A 22,068-nucleotide genomic window follows, 5' to 3' on the forward strand; every position below is an offset into this window, starting at 1 on the left:
ACGCACCGCCTTGTTATAGCCTAGCATTATATAGGATTTATTCATCCAAGTTGCAGGCTGTTGACATGTGTGTGATCTATCATTTGCCTTGGAGATAAGTGTCTCACTGTGTGTAATCATGTTCTCTCTCCGTGGCCCTTCTCCTTGATGTGTAAGTGTGTGTGTGTGTGCGTGAGCAGGCGCGTGTACATGCATGTTTTTTTTTTTTATAAGGATGCATGCTGGTGTGTTAGTCAGAGTGCACGTTTGTGCACATTGATGTTTGTGCGGTTGCACTGTATATTATGCCCCTGGACGTATAGCTCTATTATTTCATATCAGTGATTGACCTTGAATCTTACAGGTTTTACAATAAGCCAGCCATGCGTGTGTTGCACACCAGCTAATAAACAAGGACCGTAATTTCCGCCTGTTGGGAAGACAATAATGAGATGAAATCCGTAATATCTCTGCAATGCCGCGTTGAATAAAGCAGTAGCATGTGGCACACACACACTCATGCACACACACACACACACACACACACACACACACACACACACACACACACACACACACACACACACACACACACACACACACACACACACACACACACACACACACAATTTATTTATGTCCACGTAAAAGGAAATGTACAAGGACACACATACTGTATAGTACGGTTTAACAAGGTTACATCCGCAAAGTCACGGCATACATGTCCTCATGATACAACAACAGCATGTCATGTCACCCAGCCCTCCATGGGCACAAGCAGCAATGTCTCCTCATGGCGACTGGCAATCATTGCAGAGACAACGCAACACTCTGCCAGCCTCCCTGCCTCGTTTCTGGGCATCCCAAGTTGTCGAAAGCCCCCTAACAACCGAAGGAAACAAAGTTCCCAGTCCACTCCCGCACTGCCGCCCGGTGTCACTCTCTACGTAGCTGCTCCCATGAGCCTGAAAGTCCACCCGTTGTTGTTCCGCAGCTCGCGGACACACCGCTAGAAGGCCGGCGGGTCTTAATCCACCGCCGGGTGGTGGTTACACCGCCCCTCTTCCCGGGGTAGACTGTACTAATACCCAATACAGGAGTGCGCTCTCGCCTCCCAGTGTACAAATCCGAACGCACCGGTCTCCATCGGTGAGCATCGCCTTCTTGTATGCAAGCTTGCGATCGCAATGAAGCACACAGTCCCCAGAACTTGTGAATGCATCTTAAATCTGCACCTATAGTACAATAACGGTGGTAGTTACAACGGGGCAGTTTGACATCATGCCCAGTTCACAAACATACACACGCACACGCACACACGCACACGCACACACACACACACACACACACACACACACACACACACACACACACACACACACACACACACACACACACACACGCGCGCACACGCACATGCAAAACAATTGTTTCCTACCATGGAAAGACATTATTTCATTGGTTATTATACTTATTTCTTCCCCATCTACTTTTCATCCGCTCTCTCTCTCCTCTTCTCATCCGTGCTAGTTTCAGTGTACAGCGGTGTCAGACTTACTGTGTACAGTAAGCCACTAAGAGGCAACCGGTGTTTACTGGGCCTCCCGTCTGTGGGCCCTTCCATTACTTATCCGTGCGGTGGACGCGTCCGCGAGGGTAATACATATTTCTTTTTGCAGATTGATTGATCTATGGAAATGGGGGTTTTATAGACAGTGAAATTAGCATCGGGTATACGGAGGGGCCTGCATGCTGACAATCTGTATAAGCTGGAGGAGGGGGGCTTGACAGGCACACTCAAGGTGCCCCCCGTGCAAATTTATAGGGTTGGAAGCCAAAGAAGCACATGCTTTACAAGACCATAGGAGAAGCCATGGGGAAATATATAACGATGCATATACTGCACAGCGTACGTGTTCCAGGTAATTCACGCCAGAGTTTCCTTATGCCCCGGTGTCTTATGCCATTTAGGCCTAGAATTGTTGAATGCTTTAACTATTGAAAAATAGCAGATATACAAGCTCACAGCGCGGCACCGAGTGCCGCGTTGCGAGCTTGTAGATCTGCTATTTTTGAAAAATCATGATTTGTTTTTGGAAGTCTTTGAATATATCTATTTAAAAGCGAACATTTATAACTCACATATTTGCTTCTGGGTGGTCCCTGGAACAACATATTTTGAGATGGGGGTCCGCAGCCAAATAGGATTTAGAATTCGGGTCAAAGATCGGGTCAGAGATATTCAAAGACTTGCACACATTTTCACGAAAATAGCAGATCTACAAGCTCGCAGTGCAGCACACGGTGCCGCGCTGTGAGCTTGTATATCTGCTATTTTTCAATAGTTGAAGGATACAATAATGGTTAAATTGGTTAAAATCTAACGCGACTCGTGTTAGCGCGTTCCAGGTATTTGAGGGTTATGCCAGTATCCATTATGGAATGTTATTCCCCTTTCCCATAAATGCATAGTAATGCGCGCATGAATTTATGCAGCGTGCTCTCTTCTCCTTATCTCGCGCGTGTTCTGTCAAGCTTGCGGGTGTCGTAACTCGTAAAACACCAACCTCTCTCTCTGCCACTCTGTCTTTTTTCTTTGTTCTCTCTCTCTCTTTCTAGCTGTCGTTTCCTGTCTTGCTTGTCGTCTTTTTTTGTCTTTCCTCTTGTCATTCTCATGTGATTTGCATATTCATTTCATAGCGCAGTTTTATAATATGAGTACAATTGTTTCCGCCGCAGAGAGTGCAACAGGGGCATCACAAGGGGGGGGAGTGGTGCTGAGTTACTAGGGCCCAAGGTGGAGGGACCTTAATTATTTTATACTTTAGCTATTGAAAAATAGCAGATTATACAAACTCACAGCGCGGCACCAAGTGCCGCGCTGCAAGCTTGTAGATCTTCTATTTTTGAAAAGTCAAGGAAATGTGTGCAAATATTTGTATTTTTTAAGCAAACATTTTGCTTCTGGGGGGTCCCTGGAACTAAATATTTTGAGATGGGGATCCGTGGCCAAATACATATTTTGGAGGTGTTTCATATGAAAAGGTTTGAGCACCTCTGACATAGAAACATAGTTTTTTTTTTCTTCAAAAAACCTTATAAGGATTTGAAATACTCAAAGACTTGCACAAATGTTCACGATTTTTCAAAAATAGGAGATCTACAAGCTCGCAGCGCGGCACTCGGTGCCGCGCTATACGCTTGTATATTTGCTATTTTTCAAGAGTTAAAGCGTAAAATAATGGGGAGCCCGAAGTGAATCCTTGCACCCAGGGCCCAGGATTTGGTGTGACACCCCTGGAGTGCAAGCCCGCCCCACGCACGCACGCACGCACGCACGCACGCACGCACGCACGCACGCACGGTCACACACACACACACACACACACACACACACACACACACACACACACACACACACACACACACACACACACACACACACACACACACACACACACACACACACACACACACACACACACAGAGCCTCGGCTAGATTACATTGAATCATTTTCGCATAATAGCGTGAAAGCCTTTCATTAGACGGCATAATTAATGACGAATTCCTTCCAAGACGGCTATTGAAGAGGAAACAAGACGGAGGCTCTTGTGACGGCTCTAAATCCAGCGTCCTTTGACCCGCTGAGGGGATTATGTTATGTCTTTCTCTCCACGTTGAGCCAGGCCTCCTCGGTCAGGATTAGAGACGCGGCGTGGTCGACTCTCTTTGTCGCTTTGACTCAAGACCCTGCATGTGCCACTGTGTCGGGAAGAAACCTTGTAATTGTACAGTGGTGGGAAAAGATCTCAAATGTTTGTTTTTTTTAAAGTAAAAGTAGCCTATTGTCGTTGTCGGGTGGAAACCTCATATCTCGTATAAGTTTCAAATGTGTATGTTCTTTCGCAAAGTAAAGCCCTGCTTCATCATACAAGGCCGTCACACAAAAGTAGTGAAAACAGCCGATCTACAAGCACACAACGCCTTGCTGTTTTCACTAGTTTAAATCATTTTTAAAATGCCAAATGCAAAACCAACGGTTTTGGACATACAAGGTTTTCATCGGACAACGACGCTATACTGCAATGTAGACTCTATTAGGCCTACTAGTAAAATTATGGATATAATCATAATCATAAAAAATAAAGTAAAATATATAAATAATAATAATAATAATCTTTTGAAAATAGCAGATCCATGTGTGTTTTTCTTTTTTTTTCTTTTTTTTCAAATGGCTGGAATGGGCTGAACTGGTTAATGTTCCCCCTTTTTAACTACCGGTATATATGTATTTTTTGTTCTCAGTGGTATGGCCAAAAATAGCGACGCCAATAGCGAAAGTCACGTGTGTCTGATGTTTTTTTTTTCCATTTACTACAATTTCCATGTTTGAAAAACATGAAAATAAAATAATCAAAGAAATTCGTGTGCACACACGCACGCACACACGCACGCACGCACCACGCACAATTCTTGAAAAGTAACAGTTTTGTACATACAGAGTTTCCGTCCGTGAGACAGCGACGATTATGCTAACGCGTAATTACACTGACAATCACGTGCGGGTGTGAATGAATCCTATGTTGATCGTTGCAGCACACTGGCTCGCCTAGAGCAGGCATGGAAATCCTTCAACCCCTGTACTGCACGGCGCTATGTGCCTAGCCTAGATGGCTTAATTGCACTTCACATGTCGGGTGTTAATTACGCGAGACAAGATCTATTGAAAAAAAAAATGGTTTCTCTTTCGCTCGGTAATGACTCGCTCTGCGTTTTGAGACCATCGGGTTGACATCCAACATCTATCGTGTCACCCACCTGAACGCAGTTTTCTGGCAACTTCACAACCATTTGACTGGGATATTCTTTTGTTATTTTCATTTCTACTTCAGCAAGTATTTTGTGAGAGGGTGTTTTTGTCAAATGATGAACTAAGATCAGTTTGAAACTCTATACTGCGTGACCAAAGCCTCACAATGATTTTAACCACTTTTCTTTTTTTCAAAAATGTTAGGACAATGTTGAATAAATGTTGTGTTTTTTACGTAAAACTTGACTTCTGGGGGTCCCTGGACTGGGATGCCTGGAGAGCACGTGTTTGTGGCCTATGCCCAAAGTCGGGATATAGGCCTTGGATCAGGCTTTGAAGATATGGGGGTGCCATACCTTTGGTAGCTTTGTAGGCCAACATCAGTGTTTTGTGGCCAACTCTGTGCAGGCAGTAGCTGGGAGCAGATGTGACTTATAAGGATTGTTAAGTGGGAGCCATTGGAGGGAGCGGAGAAGGGGGGGGGGGGGGAGACATGAACATTTTGGCTTAAAGGGTTCAAGTGGTTAATCACTCCAGAAGCACCAGTGATCTCCGATACCTTTCACCAGTGTTCGTTTTGTTTTTTCAGAGAGATTGTTATTGCTTCTGGTGAGTTAAAACAAATAAACAGCTTGTCATACAGAACAGGAGAATGGAACCGTTTGACAGATGGGTACCCTGCGGCAGCTGAAAGTAATATTAACTGTGGGTATATTTCATACTCCTGTACAGTTAACTTAATGCTGGCACACAGAAACACCTGAATGAAATATAATGTTTTTATTTTTATATTTTGTTTTCCCCTGTATTCATTCATTCATTCATGCCCTACTTTATCATACAGGAGTGTCACGCAAAAGTTGTGAAAATAGCAGATCTAGAAAGCTCATTCAATTGATTGATTGACTACTTAATTAACAGTTCGCCAAAAGTACAGTAAAGGTATTGTACAGTTAAAGGGATAGTTCACCCCCAACATTACTTTGTTTCTATCGATTACTCACCCCATGGGGACTAGATGTCATCGATCTTCTTTTGTTTTTGTCTCATTCCTGAGACAATAATTACTAGCGCGCAAGTACTGTAGTCGGCTGGGCAGTGTTGTATCCGAACGCGTTCAAAGAACGATCGTTCATGAACACATTCATATTTTGGGCGAACGTGAACTGAACGTTCTTTGTTTTCGCTTGATGAACGATATTGTCAAACGTGATCTGCAATCAGACTCTATTGGTTCAGAGCCGCTCAGAGCCCACCCGTAGCTGCTGCTGATTCGTCTGGCCCGGGGCTTTACGAGTGTGATCAACTCTCCCAGAGAGATCTCAGATGGTAAAGTAGGGCGGTACGCACTACTGCCACCATCTGGCGCAAGACAGGTTAGTTTTATATGGGCTGTGTCAATAATTTTGACAAATAATAGCTTGCAGCAACGTCTATTTTTCTTTTTTCTTTCTTTCTTTTTTTCTTTTTTTTAAATAGCCAAAAGTATAAAAATATTATGGTTAAAAAAAGAACTAAAAATAACTCAGTTAGTTCATTTTGGGGAACCATGAACTTTAGTTCAAAATGTAGAATTATGAACTATGAAATTAACTAGTTCATTTTAGAAGTTTTGAACTTGAACTTGAACTAGTTCATTTTGAAAGTGAACTTTCCCAACACTGCGGCTGGGTATAGCAGATGTCCCCTTTTTTTGAAGACCGTAGCCCTGAAATGGCTGGGATTCTGGGATTCTATGTTTGTATGTCGGTGTCTCATCATTAACAGCCAATTGAGGGACCAGCATTCCTGGTGATGCCACTGGTGATGTCAGCAGAGTTTGGTATATAAGAGCGTTCTTGGCAATGTCTTCATTAACATCCAATGAAGCCAGCAGCGCACACCTCGTGGCGCGCTCTGCTTGCGCACAATTAGGCCATGTGTTGCCTGCTTGTACGTGAGGCGCAAGTTGGCACCTCGACAGAGTGCAGTTCCAGTTATGATTGTATTATAATGACTGACAGCAGTTCCCTATGGAGACACAAAGAGTCTCCTTTGTGCCTCCATAGAGAGCCGCTGTCCGTCATCAAAGTATTGGCTTAGGAATGCAAAAAAACAAATCCAGTCTCCATGGCGTGAGTAATGAACTACCCCTATCAACAATAGAGCTCAAAGGGTAACACAAAAAGCCCAGAGGCGGGCTTGTTTCCACTGTGGTCCTGCGTATTCATTTCAATGTCTAACCATCTCTCTCTCTCTCTCTCTCTCTCTCTCTCTCTCTCTCTCGGTGCAGCCAGCATCGTGCGGAAAAGGCAGTGGTGTGAGATGGTGCCGTGCCTGGAGGACGAGGGCTGTGACCTGTTAGTCAATAGATCGGGCTGGACCTGCACACAGCCCGGGGGGCGAGTCAAAACCACCACGGTGAGCGAGTCAGCCCCACACTCACTCTCTCTCTCTCTCTCTCTCTCTCTCTCTCTCTCTCTCTCTCTCTCTCTGTGTCTGTGTCTCAAGCAAGTCACAGCATTACGTACACAGCGACAACACGTGAATGCATCATAAGTCAGTGGTTTTCAACCACTGGTCCAGGCAGCACCATGCAGTGGTCCTTGAGGGGGTTCCAGGTGGTCCCCAGCTAAATGATGAGTTGGTAACCAAATGGACCGTTATAGATCTTTAACTCTCTCAAGAGTCGAATTATTGTTAAACATCTGCATTACTTAAGGAAGTCTACACAATTAGGTCAACGTTTGCCGGTTATCTCTTCTATGGTACCAGCACATCAATAAGCCTGCAGCGTGAAAATCCTTTGGGTGTGAGACAGTGTTGATTTCGTCGACTTTTCACTGACGAAAACTAAATTAAAAACTAAATTAAAAGTAAGCTGTGGTGACTAAAACTAAGACTAAATATATTGACAATTTAGCCAACAAAATTAAAACTAGACTAAAACATTAGGGAGGGACTAGCGGAGAAGAGAGTAATTTTCTGTTTGGTTGCTCTCAGGTGTTCTCACAACGTGTCGTGCTGCGACATGTTGTGAGCTTGTAGATTGGCAATTTTCAGCATGCAACCAAGTGTAAAATCTGCCATTACAATGTCATCAGTGCCTGCCAAAATACATTTTAGTTGACTAAATCAACTGTTGATTTAGTCGCCTAAAATGTTATGATATTTAGGCGACTAAAATTAAATAAAACTTTTCAAGTGACTAAATTATGACTAAAACTAAATGACATTTTATTCAAAAGACTATGACTAAAACTAAATCAAATTTGCTGTCAGAAACAACACTGGTGTGAGAGGCTAAATCGCATCAAATGGTGGTCCGCGGCTCAAATGATATATGATATGAAAAAGGTTGAAACCACTGTCCTCCTAAGGGAATAACAATGAGACAATGATGACAGTGATATGCAGCAGTTGGGGACTTTGTTTGGCTCTTCCTTCTACCGGCTATTCCTCAGTTAGACGACAACTCCACATTGTATTGTGTGGCCAAAACGGTGCATTTGGACTGTCCTCCTATAGAACACATTGGAGTGATGAGTTATGAATGGTGTATTCAAATTATTTCTCTTACATTTTACCGAAGAATGATGCTCAGACTTCTTCATATTTGTCACATTGTAACAGGAAGTGTAGCTCTCCCATAGGTTTGTGGTGCTTCATGTGTATATAGGCGTTGGGCAGTTCTCAAATGTTTTAATTTTCATAGAAGGACCCCCGTTACGTTGAGGGCCCTATTCTACACAGTAAAGGGAGGGAATCTACACAGTAAACTCCTGAGTTTAAATCAACTCGGGATTTAGCAGTGCGTGAATGAACCTTTTAGGCTGTAAGACAAACTTAGTGCATATCGTCGCTGTCGGGTGGAAACCTTGTATCTCCAAGTTTCAAATTTGTACGTTCTTTCACAAAGTAAAGCCCTGCTTCATCAGACAAGGCCGTCACACAAAAGTAGTGAACAGCAGATCTACAAGCATCGGCTGTTTTCACTAGTTTAAATCATTTTTAAAATGATAAATGCAAAAACGACGGTTTTGGACATACTGTACAATGTTTTCATCGGACAACGACGATATATAACTGTGTCATTGGCAACCCCTTGCTGAAACGCATACTAGTCAGCCCGCTGGTTTTGAGTCTTGATTTAGTGGATGGCAGATGTGTTTTGTCACTGTCAAGCCGATCCGTGGCAGCCCTCGAACGAGGATTGATGGGACGTCACCGATAAACACGAGCAACACGTGTAGCTCGTTGGTCGTTTGGAAGCGAAGCAGATTTTCATATCAAACAGGACATTGTCTCGCGCCGCGTGGAAAAACCTCATAATGTCCAAAACTGTTACTTTTCAGGCTTCGAAAATCTAAAATAGCAAAAGTAGCAAATCCATAAGTTCCAAATGCGTGCTTCGTGTTGCGGTTCGAGCTTGCGGATCTACTTTTGATGCTTCTGTGAGACACTGTATGAACTATGAAGTATAGGAGCTTTAATTTATTTTAATTCTAACACAAAAAAGTTAGAATATGGATATAAGAGGTTTCGCCCGACAGCAACGAGAAAACAACACAACCAGATGCTCACACGACAAACAAGTTCCATGGATCAAATGGGATAAAACATGAGAGAAAAACTGTTCAGAAGGTATATAGCAGTGGTGTAAAGTAAATACATATCTGTAGTTAAGTGAACTTAAGTACACTTTTGAGTTATTTGTACTTTACTTGAGTATTTCCCTATGCTTTTACTTCTACACCACAACATCTCGGACCCAAATATTGTACTTAGATGACTACATTACTTTGAGAACATTTAGTTACTAGTTACTTTTTGATCATTATTTCAAAACCTACTGTATATTAACAACTTCACCCCTATACACATTTCGGACATTAGAAATTTGCCAATTTACAAGCTTGACAATTACAGATCTACAAGCTCGCAATGCATCGCAAATGATTTGTATACATTTGAAAACCTGAAATAGGACATTCTGCCTAATGAGTACTTTTACTTTTGGTACTTTAACTACATTTTGAATTCCGGTCTTTTATTTTCTATACTAGAAGCATACTTCCGACTAGAATACTAGTCGGCGACCTAGCCAACTCGGGAACAATGTAAATAGGGAATGAATGCCCCGCCCTTTAATGCAAACCCCATTATACCTGTTGTCATAGGATCCATTTTGACCATCTGTTTGCGTGTGTCCATTTATGCTCATATATGGAGATATCTGTCTGTCTACGTCCATTTTATGCCCATATATGGAGAACTCTGTAGGACCTGTTTTGACCATCTGTTTGCCTGTGTCCATTTATGCCCATATATGGAGTTATCTGTCTCTAAGCGTCCATTTCATGCCCATATATGGAGATCTCTGTAGGACCCGTATTGACCATCTGTTTGCGTGTGTCCATTTATGCTCATATATGGAGATATCTGTATCTGTCTGTCTGCATCCAATTTATGCCCATATATGGAGATCTCTGTATCTGTTTGTCTGTGTCCCTTTATTCCCATTATGGAGATCTCTGTATCTGTCTGTGCCTCCGACTGTGTTGCAGACACAGTGCCGGTTCCCCCTTTAATGGAAACCCCAATATACCTGTTGTCATATATGGACACAGGCCATATGTTTCCTTGTGTCAATTTAAACTTGCGACGATTTCCTCCGGAACAACCTGATGTCAACAATCAGCTCTGCATAAGGAGATTCCGGACGTTTTGCGCCGGTTTCGGAAAACCACGCATCGGGTCGGGTCGAGGCCCGGCACTGCACTCCGCGCCGCGGTGGGGAACGCGCGCATGCCCAATCTGAAGCCGGTGGGACGAACGGTTCTCGAGATACGCGGATTACATACACGCAGACACGCAGAGATTTCTCGCATTTATAGTAAGATTGCAGTAGGACTATAATGATACTTTTAATTAAGTAAATCATTTGAATACTTTTTCCACCACTGGTACATATAGTCAATGAATCAGTTTGCAGAAAAGTACAATGCCAACAGAAGTTCAAGTTGAAGTTTAAAAAAAAAGAAAACCCATGTTTCTATGTCAGCAATCTGGCTATCCGTCGTCAAAGAAACGGTCCTTTTCACTTAACTGGAGCTCAGTTAGTCTGTTCTTGACAGACTACTCTGTCAGTGGTTCTCAAACTTTTTCATGTGAAGGACCCCCAAAATGATATGTATTTGGCCACGGACCCCCATCTCAAAATATTTAGTTCCAGGGACCACACAGAAGCAAAATTTGAGTTACAAACGATTGCTTTAAAAATACATACAAGTCAAAGATTTGCACACATTTTCACAACTTTTTCAAAAATAGCAGATCTACAGTGCCGCGCTGTGAGCTTGTTGCGACCGTAGGTCGCAGTTACTTGCACTCCTATACTATCCAAACCTCCACCGGCCGCCCGTCTGTCCCTCCCTCCCTCCGTCTGTCCGTCACGTCACTCGTCACACGTCACACTTTTGCTCTGCTCATATCTCCGCAACCGTTGCCCCGATCCATGCCAGATTTTGCACACACACTCCTTGCCTGCCAAACTACAACCTCCAAGGACCCCCGGAGCTCAAGGGACCCCCACGTCCCTGGGGGACCCCCAGGTGTAAAAAATGACCAAATGTGCAAAAATGACCAAATGACCACCCCAACGGGGCTGCTCACGGGGAATTCCCGGGGACCATCGACTCCTGGTGCTCCAGAACGGATGCAAAAGTGGTGGCGCCCCCAGTGGAGGACCCCCTCCACTGCAGCTCACATAAAATGCCTTAACTCGGGCTAGGAGAGACCGGGAGAGCCGGGGCCGGTACCTATTCGGCCGCGCGGAGACCCCACCCCTCATTTCTCACATGGCCCTCTTCTAGCGCCACCATGAGGCCGATTCTTGCAAAACACATTTTTGGACACTGCTCCTACAATTTTTGCCCTAAAATCACGCAAATCGGTACACAGTATGTCTACACTCTTGTCATCAACTTGGATCTGTCCCATATAGCGCCACCTTCAGGCCGATTTTTTAAAACACATTTTTGGACACTGCTCCTACAATCTTTGCCCTAAAATCACGCAAATCACTACACTGTATGTCTACACTCATCTCATCAACATGGATCTGTCCCATTTAGCGCCACCTTCAGGCCGATTTTTTAAAACACATTTTTCGACACTGCTCCTACAGATTTTGCCCTAAAATCACACAAATCGGTACACAGTATTTCTACACTCATGTCATCAACATGGACCTGTCCCATATAGCGCCACCATCAGGCCGATTTCTTCAAACACATTTTTGGACACTGCTCCTACAGATTTTGCCCTAAAATCACACAAATCGGTACACAGTATGTCTACACTCATCTCATCAACATGGACCTGTCCCATTTAGCGCCACCTTCAGGCCGATTTTTTAAAACACATTTTTGGACACCTACAGATTTTGCCCTAAAATCACGCAAATCGCACAGTATCTCTACAGTCATGTAATCAAAACGCATCTGTCCCATCTAGCGCCACCATCAGGACTATTTTGGAAAAACATATTTTTGGTGTAATTGTGGAGATAAGCGACCTATGGTCGCTTATCTCCCGATTAGGGAGTCTTACTGGTATATCTGCTATTTTTCACTGGTTAAAGCAATCAATAATTCTAGGCCTAAATGGGTTTAATTCTCAGCCCTCCTCTTCCTCTCCCTTGAAGACCCTTGAATGCCGCCCGCCTCGCGCAGTTGACGCCAATTAGAGGTGTTTTTTTGTTTGTTTCATTTCATGTTACACAACATGCATCTTAAATCACACATACTGTACGTACTGTAGACACACATGCAGTACACACACACACACACACACACACACACACACACACACACACACACACACACACACACACACACACACACACACACACACACACACACACACACACACACACACACACACACACACACGCATACACATACGCACAACCACACACCCACACGCCCACTGATAGTGGCGGCATACTGTATATTAGGGCGGTAGGGCATTATTAATGCAGCTGTCATTATTTAGTCATCAGCTTACTAACTTGTTTACTTTGTGATGCAAGACACACACACACACACACACACACACACACACACACACACACACACACACACACACACACACACACACACACACACACACACACACACACACACACACACAGTGGTATGCTGTGGTAGGTATGTGTGCTTATATAATGTATACATTGTGTGTGTGTGTGTGTGTGTGTGTGTGTGTGTGTGTGTGTGTGTGTGTGTGTGTGTGTGTGTGTGTGTGTGTGTGTGTGTGTGTGTCTCAAACCGCGCCTCTCGCAACATCGGAGCTGAACACACCTATTCCGCGGCGGCCGAGGTTGACAGTATGCTATACGTGCTCCACCCACAATGCAATTTGTTATCGTTGTCAGCCAGATAGCCTGCGCGCATGTACAGGCGACATGGAGGTCGGCCTCCATTTGTTATTCCGCGTGACAGATATAAGCGGTAATCTTTTGCCAGGTGGGTGGGGTTACGGTTTGACTGTATGTATGTGTGTGTTTTGTGTGCGATGGCAATGTGCCGTGTGTTCTCAGCAGCAGTGGTGGAAGAAGTACTCACATATTTTTATTTTACTATCTATGGGTATCTATTTTTTTACAGTCTGGGTTTCCCTTGCAGACACACCATGTAGTCGCTGACAGGTATTCATTCCTGCTTCATTTTAGATTCTAGCAACGTACGGTTTGTAAAAATGCGCAGGATGGCTGATCTACAAGCTCACAGCGTGTCAGTTCGTGCTGCACTGTGAGCTTGTCCATTTTGTTCAGATGGGAGGTTTCGCGGTCAAATACATTTACTTCTCGGGGGTCCTTGGAACGAAAAGGTTTGAGAGCCACTGATTTAGAGGGCATTTGTAGAATAGGCTTCAGGTCTTAAAGGAATAGTTTACACCCCAAATTACTTTTTTTTCCTATTGATTACTCACCCATTGGGGACTTGAGTTCAATAATATGTTTTGTTTTTTGTCGCATTCCCAAGACAATAATTGCGACCGTCAGGTCGCAGTTACTATCAAAACCTCCACCGGCTGTCAGTCTGTCTGTCTGTCAGTCTGTCTGTCACGTCACACGTCACACTTTTCCTCTACTCATATCTCCGCCACCTTTGCCTCTATCCATGCCAAACTTTGCACACACACTCCTTGGCTGCCAAACCACAACCTCCACCCCACATTTCTCACATGGCCCTCTTCTAGCGCCACCATGAGGCTGATTCTTGAGAAACACATTTTTGGACACTGCTCCTACAGATTTTGCCCTAAAATCACGCAAAGTGGTGTATACATGTGACTTGATGGTCGCTTATCTCCCGATTAGAGAGTCTTACTGGTTTTATTAGCATTTGGGGAATCAATGCGGGAATCAATGGGGGTCCATTTATTGTAAGTGAAGTAATCGAGAGAAAATAAGTCCTTCTGGTGCATTCACTCTGACCCTGTCCTTCGTGCGCACTCCTTCAGCCTTCTACTTTCTCCCTCTTGTCTCCTGTTTTCTCCCTCCAACCCTTTCCCCCTCCACCCCTGCAGTCCTATCCATCACTGTATGACCCTGCTGTGATGTGTACATCGTGTACATGTTGGGTTCCTGTCAATAACAACACCTATGTATAGATTTCTTTTCTCTCGCTCTCTTCTCCAAGGCCGGCTATACATAACAACCATCTGTCATGGTTCAAGGTTCAACTTTATTGTTGTCAATATACCCATTGCAAAGAAAGAGACGTGGAATTCACTGTGCGCTAAAAGAACAACAACAACATGGCAGCTAGAGTCTCAAGAGATAAGATGTTAAAAACTGTGTTAAATGTGAACTCTACTGGAAAAAAAGAAGAAAAAAAATAGTTGCATGAATAAATAAAGACTGATGGCATGTGGCAAAAATAGTCCACGCAATGTAAGGTTCAGTGTGTCAGAGTTTGATATCTGTACTACGGAGAATGATGTTCAGGGTTTCGCTGTTAGTGGATCAGAAACTGCAGGGTTTGAAAAGTCGCATCTGGCATTGAAGGCTTACAGTATAGCTTCAATTTCAGATGTTGCAAAAAAACATCAACAGTTTATCTGGCCCTGGGGTCATGTCCTGGAAGAAGCTTTATAGCTCCAACATCTGGCTTTGTCCGGGCGCTGAAGCGTGGCCTACATCTGGCCTACATCTGGCCTACAGCTGGACTACATCTGGCCTACATCTTGGCACAAAGCGCTCAAAGTTTGTTGTACGCCCAGGGTCACATTGGCCAAGCTTCGTGGGACGCTTTATGAAATGAACTCATAAATAGCACCGCTCACTTCACACAAGGTGTGATTCCTTGTCTACCGTTCACTCTTCCAAAGCCGATTGGTGTTTATCTTTCCAAAATATAACCACACAAGAAGAAATGTAACGTTTAAACTATTCATCGTCTCATGCAATGAATGGCCGTGGTGGTCCATATGGTCAATGTAGACATAATAACAATTATAATTTAGTCCCAGTATAAATGATGTATTTTGTCACTTTATTTGCATATCGTCGTTGTCGGGTGGAAACCTTGTATGTCCAAAACCGTTTTGTTTGTATTTATCATTTTAAAAATGATTTAAACTAGTGAAAACAGCCGATTCTCAGTCATTCTACGGTACTCAGGGAGCAAGAGGCTCTATGCACAGCAGCCATTTTGGAGAGAATTTGGGTCTCTTACTTCCTTCACAGGTGTTACCAATATTACTAATGAAGGCTCCGTTCCATTCTGGTCAAACAGAGTGACAGTGCTGATATTGTGCATGTTGGCTCACTGGAAACACTCTGCAATACACCAGTGGGTCTCATAAAGTGTGGTCCAGGGACCCTCATGGTTCCAAATTGGGGCTTCCAAATGACCCCTTTAAAGGCGTGTAACTCTTACGGGTCCATTTGGTTCCATTGGTACACACTCACAGTTATGGGGATCCTTGAAATAAAAGGTTTGAGAACCACTGTGCTACATGAAATGGAACAGAGCTTTCATTAGTATCATCGGTAACACCTCTGATGGAAGTGAGAAGAGACAAAGCTCCTCTCCAATATGGCTGCTGTGCATACTGTATAGCTTATTAGGGGTTAAGAGTCTTGCTCAGGGACACACATCAACACATTGCTGGCCTGGAATTGAACCCGCAACAACCAGGGCCTCTAGCTGCGCAGGCAGGCTCACTAAGGACTCAGTTATTGCCGCCAGACTCACTCGAAGACATAATCACTGCCCATTCTGATCTATACATGTTTAATATCCATCTTCTGCGAATTTAAGCACTTCAAAGTTGGCTGAAACCACACTTTGAGCTGCTTTGAAATGGCCTAGTAAAAAAAAGACTGAAGCTCAGTTAATCCAAGTCTATACTGACATTGATTTGATATGGAGGCGTCACGATGACTATGCTTATTCGGCTGTTTGCCTCTATAACCAACTGCTAATTGACAAAGTGATGTGCAAATGAGAATAGTAAATGGTTATGATGTCTGGCCTTTGCTCTCAGCGGGTTTTACACCGACCAGGCGGTGATGGGCGGATGCTAAGTGAATACGCATTCCACCCAGAGCATGCCTTCGCTCCTCTGCAGTGGTGTAAAGTAACTAAGTACATTTACTTAAGAACTGTACTTAAGTACAGTTTTTGTATTTGTACTTTACTTGAGTATTTCCAGTTTTCAGTACTTTCACTTCTACTCCACTACATCGCGGATCCAAATATTGTACTTTTACTCCACTATAATTATTTGAAAACTTTAGTTACTAGTTACTTTATAGATATAAATGATTATATAATAAAACATACAATAATGCACTTTAGCCCTATTCTATACCTTGGCTATTTTCAAACATTTTGTACTTTTACTTTTGGTACTTTCATTATATTTTGATCCCAATACTTTCATACTTTTACTCAAGTACATTTTGAATTCCAGACTTTTACTTGTAACGGAGTACATCTACATTGCAGTATTGATACTTTTACTTAAGTACAAAATGTGAGTACTTTTCCCACCACTGATCTTCTGATGGCGGCGGGATCCTGCATAAAAGGCTTATCGCTGTCTGTCTCTTCCCCGCCCTCCCCTCCCTCCTTCCCCCCGGAAACATGCCCCAGATTGGCAGATGAAATGGAGCTATCTGCTCATGTGATGGTTAGGGGGTGGGGTTGGATGGGTTGGATGGGTGGGTTGGGTAGCGCGCAATTACCTCAGTTTATCTGACTGCTCTCGTGACAGGATGATCGGATGAACAATTCAAAGGATAGAGGAGCGCACTGGAGTGTGGCACGGGCGAGAACGAGAGTGACAGAGCGAATAAGACAAAGAGGAGAGAGAGAGAGAGAAAGCGAGTGACTTCTTGAGCTTGTCAGACATGCACATCCCATAAAAGGCTGTTGAAGTCAGTTTGAAATTGGTACGCGTCAAAGTGCTGAGTGCCGTCGACGCTGCTTTTTTTGCAGAGCCCGTTGTGCTTAAAGAGGTGGTGCCATAGTTTTGTACTTTTTCTGGTTTTCATGTGTCTAGGAGGTTGACAGTATTTCATTAGAGCCCCTGGTGTGGTTATGAGCAATTATGTATTCCCTTTCCATTTTGGATTTCTTTCTCGAGGCTGCCACCTTGTGGGCAATCACAAGGTGGGCGATCCAAAAACACAGATAGATTCACATCACTCTATCTGGAGATAATCATCTCATCCCCTTTTACCTTTCACCCAACACACGTGGGTGTGGCTAACTAACTTCAGCTGGGTCACCACCCACCATGACAACCAGGCATACTTAATGAACTGGTGGGTGTGGCCACATAAAAACCTAACTGTACACTTTATTTGGAAGAAATCTTCCTCCAAGTATAATCATAATACCTGCAATCATGTTTTAGGGGGGAATAGAAACATAGGATTGTCAAAGACTTGCACAAAATAATGTTCACGTTTAAAAAGAAAAAAACAGATCTACTAGCTCGCAGCGTGGCACTCAGTGCCGCGCTGTGAGCTTGTATATCTGCTATTTTTCAATAGTTAAAGCACAAAATAATTCGTAATAATGCGTTACCAGTCTAAATGGAAGAACATGCATGGGGTGCCCGCAGTGAATCCTTGTACCCAGGGCCCAGAATTTGGGGTGACGCCCCTGAGTGTCGCAGTGCAGCGACCTGAGCTCCGCGACACGTCCGTCTCTCTGAAACCCTCTGTGCTGTCACATTTCACATATCCTCTGACACCACTTCTTCTCCTTTTTTTTCCTGAATCTTTGCAAACTGTAAAATCCTCAATATCAATTCAAGTCTTCAGAGTCAATTTTGTTCCCTCTCATTGCTCAATTGGCATCGGATTTTCGAGTGCACACTGATTTGAATGAGCATAATAGCGTCCACTAGTGTTTGACACGCACGCACACACGCACGCACGCACAGTCACACAAAATAGAACTTAAGACAGTGGGTCTTGATCATGTCATCCATTAGGTTGGGACTGATTGGACCATTCAAGGCTGCGAGCGGACTGCCATACTGTAGGTGTTCAGCAAGAGAGAGAGAGAGCTACTGTAATCAAGAGCTTTTTATCTGAGGAGAGGAGAGGAGAGGAGAGGAGAGGAGAGGAGAGGAGAGGAGAGGAGAGGATCACTGCATGGTTCTCAAAGGTTTTCATGTCAAGGAACCCCAAATCAACCCCCAAGTATTAGGCCACGGACCCCCACCTGAAGATTTTGTGCCAGGTCCCTATACCAGATTTGTTACTTTGTATTTTCAAAAGCATGTGCTTTTGCAGTACAAATTGTTGTCAGAGCAACGATCAATTGAGTAATATTTAGGAGTGATACTGTATAATATACTGTTGTTCCCTATTGAGCTTGGCACATTTCCTTGGACAAGCTGCCCAGATCACACGTGTCTTCTTATTTTCTTTCACTCTCAAAAAGCGCCTGGAATGTAGTGCATTTGAAACTACATTGCAGTGCACATCATGGGGTGATCACTGCTTGCCTCCTGTGAATTGTTTTATTTTTATTTTTGTTTAATTTCTGTTTATTTTGTTGCTGAGTGAGGTCAGCAGGCAAAGTGACACGAGTGAGATGAAAATACCTGGGTGAAATGTGCCAATCTCAACAGCAAACAACACTGCATATGGAAAACAGCAGTGCATTATGGAAAAGCAGATACTTTTATGCACATGTAGGTAGAGTACATTTGCATAAATTATGAGCAGGAGAGACGGTTACATATGAGTGCATATTATTTCATTCCTTTGCGCCAACTGGCATTGTGTTGACGACGTGTCCTTGAGCAAGACACTGAACCTTACTGCTCCTGATGAGCAGGTTGGTGCATCGCATGGCTGCCTACATCAGTGATGTGTGAATGTATGTGTGTGTGTGTGTGTGTGTGTGTGTGTGTGTGTGTGTGTGTGTGTGTGTGTGTGTGTGTGTGTGTGTGTGTGTGTGTGTGTGTGTGTGTGTGAATGTAATGCGAACATTGTAACGCACTTAGGGAAAAAGGTACTGTATCATTTTCATTGTACTGCATTATGCACACTTATCCCGCTTAATCAAACAGGGGTTCATAAAATGTTAGGGTGGGTCAAGTCAAGTCATTTTATGTTTGGTTAAGACTAATTGAGCCTGCAGTGTTCTTTTATATATGGAAGGCAGAATGCGTTGTTGCTATCTCCCCGGACCCCCTCTCCATTCATTAACTAGTTAATTCATTCACACTCCCACAGAGCAGTCTGTAACCTCATGTTCATTCTCATTGGCTACAAGCTCATTCTCATACGCAATCTTACCCACAATGCATTTCATGCAGTCTATTTAAGCAGCTTCCTGTTCTATGCTCAGTCTAGGTGTTTAGCTGTTACTACTGGTTGTGCAGCTGTAAGGGTTAAAAAACCCAAAAAATCCCTCCACTCCACCTCCCCGTCCTCCTCCCGTAAAATGTAGTTACTCATGTTATATGTATTGTTTACAGATCGTTTGTGTTCTATGGATTATGATGTGATATTTTAAATCATGCAACTGTAGGTTCAATGTTAAGTGCATTTAATCTGTATATCATGCTTGCTCTGGGGGGTATCAGATTATGTCTCATGTTCGAGCAGATACTTTGATTATCACAGCAGAGCTACATGGCCATACTAAGATGCAATATCATTGCATAAATGTTTTTTATCATTGCAATAAATGGTATGTTCAATCTAAGCCTGCGTGGTTATTCTGAGCTGAAATATATAACAGAAAGATTGTATATTTAGTCGACCTGGTTAATTGAGTGTGCACGTGCCTGGTCAACAAGATGAAAGGTGACGTGATGACTCACAATGTCAGGGCTCATGATCCTCCAGTGTGCGTGGAATGTGCTCAACAACCTTTATGGCTATATCCTATCCCAGTGGTTCTCAAGCTGTGGGTCGGGACCCCCAGGGGGGTCCCCAAATCATTTTGAGGGGGTCCCCAGATGATTAGCTTAATGTGCAACATTTATTTTCTCACTCAACAGTGAACAAACCAACATAAAGTTTCAGTGTATATGCACTTTTCTAAAGTGACAATTTAAGGACTTTTTATACCTCTAAAATGACTAATTAAACATTGGCCAAATTGTCAAATATTAGAGGCTGAAATTGTGAAAATAGCCGATCTGCAAAATGTAATGCCTCAACTCTTAGTTCTTGTCAGGGTGGAGGGGTCCCCAGTTCAAATATCATTATTTTGGGGGTCGCGGCCTGAAAAGGTTGAGAACCACTGTCCCACCCAATAGATGTTGAGGTGTGCTATGTGCAATTAGACATTTTAGTTAGTGGAAAGGAGATGAGTCACCAAGATGCACAATGAAATAGAGGTAAGCTAAAGTAGTGGACGGACGGACGGACGGACGGACGGACGGACGGACGGACGGACGGACGGACGGAAGGACAGACAGACATTGACTTCCTGTCAAGAAGGCCCACATTTGACCCCTGAAAAAGGTTAGCAATCTCTCTCTCTCTCTCTCTCTCTCTCTCTCTCTCTCTCTCTCTTAGCCTGGTTAATTGATCCCTTCGGGCTTCATGAAGACGGAGCCAAGGCGGCTGGCCGGGACACGAGGAGCACAGAATCACCACTGTGGGTGGGAGCTGCTCGGCCACGGGACAAACGAGAGAGAGAGAAAGAGAGAGGAGCCAAGTTTGGGCGAGACAGACTAGAGCAAGAGATACAGAGAGAGAGAGAGAGAGAGAGAGAGAGAGAGAGAGAGAGAGAGAGAGAGAGAGAGAGAGAGAGAGGGGGAGAGAGAGGGAGAGAGGGAGATAGAGAAAGAAAGTGAGAGTGGAGCGGTGGACTGAAATACCCTGTCACCGCTAACCATTAGCTTTGTCTGGCAGCTGTACACGTGGAGGGAGCCGAGTCAGCAATATGGGGGGGGGGGGTTGAGAAAGACAATGTGTCTGGTTGCTTGTTAGTAGGGATGGGACGATATGAAAATGTCATATCACGACTTTTGTGACCAAAGAAATCACGATTTACGATATTATCGTGATAATCTGAATCCATTATCCTTGGGTGGAACATTTTCCCATAAATAGCCGATCTACAAGCTCGCATCACGGCGCGTTGTGAGCTTGTAGATCTGCTATTTTTTGGCAAAGACATTTGGTAGAGAGTGAAAAAAATACTGTATCAAGTATGTACAGTATAATTATTATAAGTACCTTTTACCAATTATAGAGGATTTAAATGGTGCCGGATATGCAGCTCGGCAAATACAAGGTGAATTGACCCCAGCGCATGACGGAGGACGATATCACGATAAATGTAATCTCCACGATACGATTATTGTGAGTGTTTTTGATCACGATAAACGATAATATCGCGTATCGTCCCATCCTTAAGTAGAGAGAGGAAGAAAGGTGGCTTTTTTGGGAGGAAGGGAGGGGGGGGGGGGGTGATGCCAGGGAGAATGAGGACGTCCGTCTTTCGGAGGGGGCTGAGATTGATCTACTAAGTGTTCGGAGCCAGGGGCGTCGCACCAAATCCTAGGGGAAGGAGGGGGTTTAACCCATTTAGACTGGAAACGCATTATTATTTTGTGCTTTAACTACTGAAAAATAGCAGACATACCAGCTCACAGCGCGGCACCGAGTGCCGCACTGCGAGCTTGTAGATCTGCTATTTTTGAAAAATCGTGAAAAAGTCTTGGAATATTTCAAAGAGTTTTTTTTTTGGGAAAAAAAAAAACATGTTTCTATGTCAGTGGTGCTCAAACCTTT

General features: G+C 43.7%; 1 protein-coding gene across 1 annotated transcript in view; it reads left to right on the plus strand.

Annotated features, from left to right (window-relative positions):
* Positions 1 to 22,068, plus strand: part of LOC308308877 (uncharacterized protein) — a gene marked incomplete at both ends in the record, with an annotated part of 169,778 nt that overhangs the window by 132,372 nt on the left and 15,338 nt on the right. Inside the window, one exon of the mRNA XM_080754334.1 lies at positions 7,063 to 7,198. Within this exon, the coding sequence (XP_080610460.1) occupies positions 7,063 to 7,198 (136 nt within the window). The remainder of the gene's footprint in view (positions 1 to 7,062; positions 7,199 to 22,068) is intronic.

This window comes from Nannobrachium achirus (genome assembly GCF_963921795.1).
Source record: "Nannobrachium achirus genome assembly, chromosome: 23".
NCBI classification, from domain to species: Eukaryota; Metazoa; Chordata; class Actinopteri; order Myctophiformes; family Myctophidae; genus Nannobrachium; species Nannobrachium achirus.